This window comes from Montipora capricornis, chromosome 7 (assembly GCF_036669925.1).
Source record: "Montipora capricornis isolate CH-2021 chromosome 7, ASM3666992v2, whole genome shotgun sequence".
Lineage (NCBI taxonomy): Eukaryota > Metazoa > Cnidaria > Anthozoa > Scleractinia > Acroporidae > Montipora > Montipora capricornis.
Window position 1 is genome coordinate 29,544,309 of NC_090889.1, and position 11,155 is coordinate 29,555,463.

Genomic DNA, 11,155 nt, shown 5'->3' on the forward strand with positions numbered 1-11,155 from the left:
ATCAGCGGCCATTTTGGAATAAGGTGTATTATAGTTAGGAGTTTCAGCACGTGATCTCTTTTTGAGAGGCGGACGGCAACAGGAAAAGAAGATTTCCCATGCCAGGACAGCAGTGTCTCCCAGATTTTTCAACTAATCATCTGTAATGGCAAAACGATACTTAGCAATGTAAATGTGGTTGTGTGAAGACAAGTTAAAAGCGAAAACAGCTCACTTCCGGTTGCCGTGCGCCTCTCAAAAATGTTGCACGCTTAAGCTCCATATTGCTTGTTAAGCAAGCCGTTTCTCTCGAGGCATTTCTCTCCTTACGCTGCGCAACCTAAGACTAAAAGCTAGACATAATGGACACTGGAGACCCTCACAAAGTGAATATTTGAGAAATGAAAGCCTCCTAAGGGCTCCTATGTGCCTAAGCGTGAACTCTACTACTCAGTTACCTACTGCGGCACACGAGACATCAAAAGCGAGAAATGTGTAAACATAATCTACAACAACGATATTTTTGCGAGCTCAGAGCTTCTCCAGTCATTGGCAAAGTTCACGATAGAAATAAATGTTACTTTTATAAAACTTAAAAAAACAGCATCAAATTAAACTTCCTGTTTCTCATTTCTCATACTCTCTGTGCAAAGATTTATGAAAGGACCATAAAAATCTTTAAGAATCTTCAGACGTTTTAACAGTCCACAATCTTGAAGCAAAAGTCTGAACAAGAAATTTGAGGGAGGCCAGATAAAAATAATGGCACTATTCAATCTGCATTGGCATTTATATTAGTGTTATTCATAAAATGTGTTTTTATGCGCCTTTCCTGAAAAACAGTGATATCCAAGAGGGATCTACTGAAAATCACCTCAATAGTTAGGCTGTACAGTTATCTTACAAAAAGTCATTGAGGTTATCATCAGGCAGATTCTTATATTCATCAGTCATAGGTGACAGAAAATAAGTTAGAACTGCGGGAACCCACACATGAAAATAGAAGCCACCTCTGGAAAATATTTACCAGTTGCTGTATGCCGTGGTTGAAGTTTTCTTCCTGGTTCAAGTTTTTTTAAACTAGCTCAATTTTGATTTTTCGTTCGTTTCAGATTATATTGATAATGAATGTTTGACAAAGAAAAACCAAAATTGCACTCTGAGAAACAGAGGCAAAGAGAGAAGGCTGGTGAATGGCAGTGCACTCAACAAGATGATGAGACACGTCTTTCTTTGAAAGGGCATATGCATCTCAATCAGACAAATTCTGGATAATAAACTAAAGGAAAACAAACAAATCATTGTTTCCAAACTAACTTAATTATTATGAGCTCTTATTTAGGAATACCGGTAAAGAATTCACTTGTGGTGTAAGGCACCTGTTTTGTGTGGGGATGGGCAGATGTATTCCAAACATGCCTTTCTTAGGTCACGCAGCTGAAGCTGTCAAATATCCTGCATATAGTCTGCTACAGGCTCCGCCGCTATCTGAGACACAATGTCCATCAGAAGACTTTGGGAACCCTCTCCTCCTTCGCTCTTTACATCACTTGCGCTGTCCTGTTCTTTAGAGGCCAGGGTGGGTGTGCATGATGGCAGACAAGACTGTTTGGTGGTATTGCAAGCTTGCTGTGTTTCAGTTTTGTCTGGAACTTCAGTCTTCTTATCATTAAAGAAGAGAGAATAAAGAACATGATTTTAAATATCAAGACACTTCAACAACAACACCACCATTTTGACAAAAGTAAATGGTATTCGAAAGAAGCTACTAAGAAGTTATGCTGTACAAGACTAGAGGATTCTAACTTTGAGTCTGTTGGTGAAATTCTACAGTGTGACAACTCATACAAAAGCTACTGAGTGGCAATTTCTCCTAGTGTAGCCTGATTATCAAGCTCTACAAGGTGGTTTTGAGTTTTGAGTTTGTGCATATCAAAGCATTACCAAAAATACGGAATCCAATCTTTACAAATGTCACTTAAGTCAGGGCTCGTGACCTTTAAATTGCAAGTTCACATGCACCATTAATTGCTTACTTTTCTCCTTTGGCAGCAAAAACTACAATAATAATTTCATCATTGTTCACCTACCTTATCCTCACTCTCCGATGAGGAACTTGTATCCAAGTGCACTCTTGCATTCTCCAAACCTTTTCCATCTTGCACCTCAATCAAATTGTCAGGTACAGGTAACTTCTTTAAATCTCCAATATGCAATGAAAGTTCTTCCTGCTGATGAGCACCTTCTTTATGCCTTTCACTCAACAACGACTGCAACACACTTGTATTCATTGATGACTGAGCAGGTGGTTTTCCTTGTAAGACCTGTTTGGAATGGTTTTCTGGTGGTGCAAATGCTCCAGAAGACAATAGGTTCGAGCATTTCTTTGACAGAAACTCAGGGGAACTGCCAGATGCTGAAGAGCCCTTAAATTGCACTCTATGCAATGCTTTAGGCCTGTTAAAAAGGATAAAACTGAGATTGCACAATGCTGGGCCATGCTTTAACTCTTTTTTTTGCAAATGGAGTCTATAGGTTTTACTTCTATGGAAACTAAAGCTAACAACCATCACGAGAACTTTGTTCTTGGACCGACTTTGAAAGGGAAGGTACATTCAAACACAAAAAAGGAGATACACAGAAACCAGTTTTCCTTGGAGATAACTGATAATAGATATCTTCTCAACACCGACAAAAGGAGATGCCTAGACTGCGAGCAGTCCCTTCATAAATCAGTGGAGCAGCCTATTTTTCTGAACGATGCAGTCTCGTTTTGTCACGAAATCAAATTAAAAGACCGAGGAGCCACCCTCCGTCTTTTTATTCATTTGCGTGACAAAACACAACTGCCTCAGAAATGCAAGCAGCTCCACTGATTTATGAAGAGACTGCTCACAGTCTAGCAGATGCCCATCAACAGTCACTGTTATCAACATGACATGTATATCCCAGAAAAAGTAATTTATGGAAGAAAATCAAGCACCTACTTGACTTTTTGTTTTGTCTTGTTTGGCCTTTTTGTTCCTTTGTCATTTAGGCTCCTGGCGAAGGAAGGTAAAGAGAATTAACCAGTTTTAAATCTCAATAATATTAAAATTATGTTAGAGTATGCTTGCTTAAGAGAAAAAAAAAATCAACATCCCAGTCACTTACATGATTTTAAGAGGCCATGTTTCAGGCCACTCCACAACATAGTTTAGTGAGGTAGGCTGGAAGGCTAAGGTTCGCCTGTTATATCCAAATGGATTCATACTGGTGTAGTGACTGTTGCGAATATTCTCCACTCCCGCTGACTATAAAAAGAAAAACCAACAACTTTCATACATGTGTATTTGAAATGACCATTCATCAAAATGACTGCACGTCCACTATTACTTACAGGGGTATCTGACCATCCGCCAAAGCTATAGCTTTCTTTCCTTTGATAAACAAGAGCTGAAATCGCATTTGATTTGGCCGGAGGAAAGGTTTGGTTCATCCGTTTGTCAGCCTTTGCTTGTGTATACAGAGATGACTTGTGATGACTTTCATCTATGGAATGCTTAAGTCCGGCGTTTAATCTGCCACAAAATGTTAAACACGTTATTTTCAGGAACAACACCATACAATACATGTACATGTAAACCTTTCTTAATAATTATTGCATTTCAAAACTGTCACAAATCTATTAACACCCTGGCGTTTTTCTGATAACTATTTCTGTACAGAAGTTACCTTCTGTGGGCCCTCTGTCGAGCACCTGATGGGTCTTGAAAATATCCAGAACTCTTACTTGGATTGGGCGCATTTTCTGAAATAACACAACAGACATTATATAAAGTAAAAGCCTTCTTGCTTTCTCCTATCAAAATGCATATTAAAAAATGTATCCCTAGAATAACACAGGAGAAAATTAATGGTGGTGAAGTTGTTAAATCAGTTACAGAATCTCAACATCACAGGTTCTGTGGTGTTCATCAGTGAAATGAAACTAACACCAAACAGTGCAGTAAAACAAGCAACAAACTTTGCAACATTTAATGCAATATTGTGGCACTACATGTGAGAGAGTGATGTTTCTTATTTCACCATCCATGAGCGGATTTCAAGAAGGGAAAAAAGGGGCATCTATCTCTTGTACAAGATTTCACTACAGTCATATCTGTCGTGATACAACATCCCTTCAAACAGTTCAGTCCAGATGCATAAAAGGGGAACCAAACTATATCACTGAGGGGTAGCCCTGGAATTGGCTATCATTCCATCCATAAAAGAAAGAAAATAATCTTGCAAGAATCCACTGTCAAGTGAGGAAATTCTCTTTTTCAGAGACTGTGCCATTAACCAGGAGCAGGAGCCCATGACGCTTTACTTTTTTTTTTCCTCAGATAATATATATACATGTATGTACAATATTATGGATAACGTAGCTGATCAATATTAATGGCATGTCTTTGGCGGGTCTAAAACACAGGTCAGTCATTCCATAGGTCACTTGTTGCAGGTTCTTGTTGTAACCCAAAACCCTCAACTTGGCTAACCCTAGGCCTAAAACCAATCTTAGGCCTTGGGTTAGTCAAACTGAGGGTGGGGTTAGTTTCCAAAAGGTAAAACAATGACCTCCAACAAGTGACCTGTGGAATGTGACCTTGGTTTTAAACCCACCGGATGTCTTTGATTACATAGTGGATCTACAGAGATTAAGAATTTGAGTAGGAATAGTTTGAAAATGAACACTCAAACTTGGAAATATGATAGTTTTTTACTAGTCATAGACTCCTTCTGGGAATAACTTGGACAAGGTGCTTACCACTAGTAGATGGCTGAAAAACTGGCAGTACATCTTCTTTCTCTGAATGATGAATGTTACTTCTTGAGTACAAAGACAGGCCTGACTGAACATTCAAAATAAATAATCTGTCACAGATCTTGATATATGGTAGGCACAATCCCAAGAATAGTTGCAGTTCTTTTGTACAAGCTCCTGTCTAAAAACCAGGGCCTGGTTGTTCAAAAGCCGATTAACTTAATCCGTTAGCGTAAACTTTTGTTTCATGTTTTCAACTTATGGGTGAAAGTATCTTTTGCTTATTCTTGTTTTTCAAGATTTAAACTTTCTCTAATGTAACGTTTTTCCAAATGTTGGTGTTGAACAGCATTTGGGAGCAGAGAAATAAACTCCTTGGTCAATTTCTAATCTGGGATTAGCATTAATTGGCTTTTGAACAACTGAGCCCAGATGATTTTACCCATCAAGACCTGAGTTCACTGGGGTTGAACATGATTGAACAGCCACTGCAAATGAAGATCGATTGATGCAAGAATAACATACCATGTATCTTTTCCTTTGAGAATGACATTCTGTAAAATTTCAAGAGTTCTGGTTGATGGGGGTGGGGGGCTCGTTAAAAAGGCCTTACAGTGAACTAATTCGGTCAGTGTAAAACAGACTGCAGACCGGGGATAAAATGCAGACTGACGTTATAATATAACTGTTGAAAAAGCCCAAACCCATTAGAAATGCTAACAGTTAACCGTAATCCTAACCCTGAAGGTTTTACCGTGTTTAGATAATTTTGTGCAATAGATAACCACTAAATGACAAAATACACCACGTATACCCCCTGGTCTGCGTTTTACACTGACCGATTAATAATTAGGCATTTGTTGCCTTTCGACTGTTGCAGTCTGTTCACAAAAGGCACTATTTTACAAAAGCCAGTCAAGTGATTCAAAGTTACATTGACAAAGTTCTTCATTTCGTACAAACCCTTGTGAGAACTGTGAAATTATTTAAAATGGCGTCAAAGGATCATGTTACTATGGTCACCACGAAGCTACATGTAACTAAGTTTCTCTTTTGATACCATTACATTTGATTTCCTTTTAGTATGTTTCTCGATGCTTTTAACATTTGGGCTGTAAGTTTACACCAACTTAACCCAAAAGGGATTATTTAAGCTTAAAAGCTTATGAATCGTCCGGAACAATGCAGTTTCTTTTAATTGACGATGGAGAACAAAAGAAAACACAACGAGTGTTATCATACCAAAAATGAAGACAATTTCTAAAATGTGTAATCACAGGATTGCGTCTACCTTGCTTTGTTTTTCGTCCAGGCGAGCTAGAATCTGCTTGACCGGGTCAACTTTACGTCTTTGCTGTGGGAAAAATTTCACTTAATAAAAACCGATCATCATCAAGAGCGGTTGAATTCAAGAGTAAACAAACAAAGACAAAATACAACGGGTAGCATGTTAATATCGTGTCGACAAGGGATATATTTCATACCTTTTTATAAGCTATCATTTAATAGCGAGTGAGAATTGGAAAGAAGCCCTCTCGTTTACAATTAAAGTTTCTACGGTTGTAAGAAATCCGCGACAAAACGCGAAATGGCTTCCAACGCCAACTCTCGCATACCAAAATTAAATGACAATTTCCCGCTACAGGATTACAGTTTTCTCAAAACACCAATGCTAATGGTTTCATCTTTTGTCCAGCTACATCGTGTTTACAAAACACGGCCAGGTGAAAAGTTATAACATCACCACAGGACGGAACTTTCACATTGTCCTACAGAGAGCAAGAGAGAGCAGATTCAAATTGATTCAAGCCGCTTTGACAGCGCCTGAACCAATCATATTCAAGAATTGTAAAAAGTGACCGTACCAGCTGGCCGTACCTCTTTCAGTCAATCTGCCGTTGCAAAATATTTTGGCGTGACTGAGTTTTATAACTTTTATCACCTTATTACAAAAAAAAAAACGTTTGTAACGGAATAAAGAGGAGAGAAAAAAGGATATTTGGACCCAAAGGGACAAGCAGGACCCATGTAAGTTCCCTCTGGGTATTATAAAGGACAGAATGGCTTGGTATTCGCCAATCTCCTCTTTGTCTTACCCTAGGAACTTTCTTTTCTGGGTCAATGGAAGAAATAGTTGAAATAAGTACACCTAATCTTTCAAGAATTCAGCTCCACCAAGTAGTTGAACATGGACAAAGAATAACTTCAAGTAGTCAGCAAAAGCAGAACTTCAGTCTCTGCAACATTTCTTCTCTGTACAACATGAAGGGAAGAGTATAGATTTCCAATGATAAAGGATGGTCAATAGTAAGAAGAGGAGAATTAAAGTGATTTTATGTCAAGAGAAAAGTGGCTAGCCTGAGTCCATCTTTCCCAGCACGGTTGCAAATCATAGCATGGAATTAGGTCCACCTGCAACTGTTTGAATAAAAAATGGCAGTTTCCTTAATTGGCTATAGTCTGTTGAAGGAAAATCAAAGTTTTAGACATGCTTTAATGGGGACATTAACCCATTCACCCCTAAACCGGCCATACTTAGTATTTTACTCTGTCTAACGCCAGACGATTTTACTCGTCAATGGGGAACCCCCAGGAGTCAAAGGGTTGATCACTCACTGAAAAACTACGTCCCATTAATCCCAGACAAAAGAGTTTAGACTTCTTCTGTTTTCGAACATTTGAACTGTAACTTGAAAGCATTCCATACATGCGCCCTTCCCCAATACATGCAACATAATGTTCTTCATACGATGTGCAAATATTTGTATTGTGTATTGATATAGGAGAAGCTGTAAGATTTATTTTGTGTGACAAAAGAAGAATGTTTAGGATTTAGATAAGAGAGATAAAATGTCTCCAGGGGAAAAAAGGACAAATACCTTCCCAAGCTGAGTAAAGAGTTGACAGGTACATGTGTAACTCCATCCACATGATGTTGGTCAATTGAAGTTGGGCCAAATTGAGGGAGAGGCCAAATTGAGTGATTAACCCATTGACTCCTGGGGGTTCCCCATTGACGAGTAAAATCGTCTGGGGTTAGACAGAGTAAAATGATCAATGATCATTAATAGACTAAAACGTAAATTGAAACAGACCATGTTTGTCTTCCTTGAATGACTGAATGATTGGTTGGGTGCTGAAATTGCTGTATAGTCTCTTGCTGGTTGGAAAAGTCATGTTTATTGTTGTATGAAGGTGGTTTGAGCTTTGGACGACTGAGAAAAAATCCTAAAGTCTAACCGTTAATATGAGAAGAGAGCAGGGATGGCAAAGTGGTGAAAGCATTTGCCTCCCACCAATGCGGACCAGGTTTGATCACTAGACTTGTCGTCACATGTGGGTTGAGTTTGTTGATTCTCTACTCTGCTCCAAGAGGTTTTTTCTCCAGATACTCTCGTTTTCCCCTTTCCTCAAAAACCAACTGTTGACTTGATATATTATGTTGATTTGATTTCTGTACAATGTCCACAATAATCAGTGCCCCACCACTAAATACAGTTGACACTAAAATAAAGTTCATTAATGAAAGTTACCAAACAGCACTTCCCTGTGGTACTGTTTACTTGGCTGACAATTTTTTACTCAGAAGTTGTTGATTCAAAAGTTGCTCAAGCTTAATCAGTTACAAGCACAACTGCTCTATTAATAATATTGGCAGACTGTAAATCATATTAAACAAAAAGAATTTCAAGGAGATAAACCAAAAAATTAATGTTAGTTTTCACTGACAGATTAGAGAACCAACAAACTCAACTGACGCATAATGTTGAGTTCAGAAATAATTATTGAACCATGGCAACACTGGTGGAGGGCAAGTGCTCTCACCTCTACAATGACCCTGCAAAAAAGAAACAAGCAAAATTGCATGATTCCACCAGTTCTTCTTCATATATACAAGTGCTTTATTAAACTTTTAGTTTTGGCATTCTTCCTATAAGTAGATGGCTTTCTTTAAAAAAAAGAAAATTCATTTCATCCCCTCCATATATAGCTATTCTTCCCTTTTGCATAAGCAATTAGCGTAAAGATGAGGATAAAATTAACACAATAATAGTGTTCCTTTCAATGCCAGTAACAGGACCGGATGCAACAATAATATTATTCAGTCCTTGTCATCCTCATCTTCATCATGTTTTTCCTTTTCCTTCATTGCTTGTAACTTTTTTATTAGTTCTTTTGCAGGATTGAACATGCCATTGGTCTGTACACCACACACATAACATCGTTTGCTCTTTTTGTAATGCCGTAAGGCACAAGCTTCACAAAAATAATGTTTGCATTTTGTGACAACTGGATTTTTAAAGGATTCACGGCAAATAAAACAAGCAAATGGGAGATCATCATCGTCATCACTTTCAATTTCATAAGCATGCGGATCTTGTTTGCTATAATTTCCTTCACCCCATTCTCGTTCCAATTGCCATCCATGTTTGTAGTCACTCCGATCGTGCATAAACTTACAGCTGTCTCCAAACCCACAGAAGCCAGTTTCTTTGTAATCCTTACAAATATCAGGCTGGTAATCCCACCTCACTGTTGCTCGTAGATTTGCTGGAGCTCTGATTGGTCCTTGTCTAAGAGCAAGAAAAAGAAAGATAGTAAGACAATGATCTGAGGAAACCACTTTTAAATCAAGTGGTGTTTCCAAGCACAGTCTTCCAGTCAAAAAATGAAATGAAGAATACATTTAGAAGCTGAAATATCTTGCTTGGGGAGAAAACTTATCCCTGCACCCAACAGTACCTCTTCTTGCTGTGCTTGCTTAACCTACTGACTCTTCAGGCACCCTAGGAGGCCTCCAGTTAACGAGTAAAATCGTCTGGCGTTAGACAGAGTAATATCTGTTAAGTCTCACTCCCAGGAGTCAATGCTATGAGTTAAAGAAACGATAAGAAGAAAGAGAAGGCAAGAATGAAGTGGGTGAAACCTGTAATTAATTTCTAAAGCTGCAGGACTGACAGAAAATTGACAGTCAACAGCAGTGTTTTAAAAGTAGGAAGTGAAAAATAAAGAAACTGTGATGTCTGTGAACTAACAGTGCAGTAAAGTAGCTAATGACTTTTACCAGGTATTGATTACTTGTTTTGTAAAGTGTTGGTAATGACATGGCCAAATTAGGGTAAGTGTCAACGCTGTTTGCTGTAGTTACACTTGGTTGGTCTTCGGGGGTTACCAGCTCACACAGAGTCCAATAGACTAGACTTGAACACAGTCAAGACTTGATTACATTCTGCTTTAATAGTTAAATCAAAGTGCTTATATACATAATGGTAGCTAGCTAAACATAATTAAATATGTGAGGGAGTATACGATGTTTCAATCCTAGTAAACATCCTAATTCGTATGTGAGCATAACGCCTTACTTAAATATTGACACATTCATAAATACTGAGGAACTAGGCGTCTAGAATCCTACATGAAATCCTAGTAAAAGAAAGGACTAGTTCCCACTAATTTTAATGCATTGGCTGTATGCAGCACGTAAATAGCACATTTGAATGTTTGATTGAGCAACAATATTTATGTCCTCCCGATTCACACCAGGCAAGTAACTGATCTACTTATAGTTCGACAGGTCACGTTAGCTAAATGTCACGCTTCCCTTAACTTTTTGTACAGTTGAATAGTATCGACACCTCTTAGTTTTAAGCATGGTTTTAAGTCTAATGGACGTTTTCAACCAACCTCTAGGGACACCAATAACAACAGAGAAATGTATGACTTCTGGTGGACGAACAAAAGAAGCTAATGAGAGATCTTTTGTTTTCGTGCACCAGCATGGCGGCGATGACGTCACGTGAAAACCTCCCATAATTCCAGGACTCACTGTAATTTTACTACTTTGATGCATTGAATAAGGCTACAGTGCAGTAAATTACCTGACCATTCCACTGGAGGCATTTCCCTGTGCTGTTCCTTTTTTCTCATAGAATGTCATGTAGTTATTCATCCCTCGATATTGCTTATCATCCTTTTCTTGTTCTTTTCGTTCCTCGTTTGTCTTTAAATTCTTCTCGAACAAGGCCTGAGCATCTCTATCAATCTCTGTATCGATCTCCACGATTGCAGTAGCTCCAAGATCCTCTGGACCTGCTCGCATAGCAGAACGCGTCGACTTGAACGAAACATCGATTTCTTTCTCCTCCTCGAGCTCCTCACGTTTTGATTTGGAATCAAATCCATCCGTTTTCTGGAACATCGGGTTATTTGAAATCGTCTTTTTCTCTTTCCTTATCACAGTTGTTTCATCGTCATCCTCACTATCCGATTTCTCCACTTTTCGTTTTCGCACATTTCGATTTCTATTTGCTTTCTTGAAGAACGCACATGTAGGTTTGTTGGATAGAATATCTTCATTCGTTTTATCCGCCATTTTGGTTGCCGTTTTCA

General features: G+C 38.5%; 2 protein-coding genes across 3 annotated transcripts; both read right to left on the reverse strand.

Annotated features, from left to right (window-relative positions):
- Positions 1-6,578, reverse strand: LOC138056813 (uncharacterized). 2 transcript variants are annotated; one of them, XM_068902712.1, is made up of 9 exons: positions 6,250-6,578; positions 6,057-6,119; positions 4,769-4,853; positions 3,694-3,769; positions 3,359-3,539; positions 3,133-3,272; positions 2,967-3,020; positions 2,070-2,436; positions 1-1,638 (listed from the first exon to the last, which is right to left on the reverse strand). In XM_068902712.1, the coding sequence occupies exons 1-9, from the start codon at positions 6,265-6,267 to the stop codon at positions 1,426-1,428; spliced, it is 1,197 nt and encodes a 398-aa protein (XP_068758813.1). In that variant the 5' UTR covers positions 6,268-6,578; the 3' UTR covers positions 1-1,425. The 2 variants fall into 2 exon arrangements, with proteins under 2 accessions (XP_068758813.1, XP_068758812.1); XM_068902711.1 differs by having other exon boundaries at positions 1-1,641.
- Positions 6,579-8,649: 2,071 nt separating this feature from the next.
- LOC138056814 (E3 ubiquitin-protein ligase RNF113A-like) lies at positions 8,650-11,155 on the reverse strand. The gene is made up of 2 exons (XM_068902713.1): positions 10,645-11,155; positions 8,650-9,339 (listed from the first exon to the last, which is right to left on the reverse strand). Exons 1-2 carry the CDS (start codon positions 11,136-11,138, stop codon positions 8,868-8,870), a joined length of 966 nt encoding a protein of 321 aa, XP_068758814.1. The 5' UTR covers positions 11,139-11,155; the 3' UTR covers positions 8,650-8,867.

Bases quoted from the DNA above. Each gene is read 5' to 3' on its own strand.
- LOC138056813 (XM_068902711.1), bottom strand. The intron at 3,540-3,693 runs GTAACTTCTGTA...ATTTTGTGGCAG, and splicing joins CGACAGAGGGCCCACAGAAG to ATTAAACGCCGGACTTAAGC. The intron at 1,642-2,069 runs GTAGGTGAACAA...TTTAATGATAAG, and splicing joins CATCGGAGAGTGAGGATAAG to AAGACTGAAGTTCCAGACAA.
- LOC138056814 (XM_068902713.1), bottom strand. From the start codon at position 11,138: ATGGCGGATAAAACGAATGAAGATATTCTATCCAACAAACCTACATGT. The intron at 9,340-10,644 runs GTAATTTACTGC...TCTTGCTCTTAG, and splicing joins GCCTCCAGTGGAATGGTCAG to ACAAGGACCAATCAGAGCTC.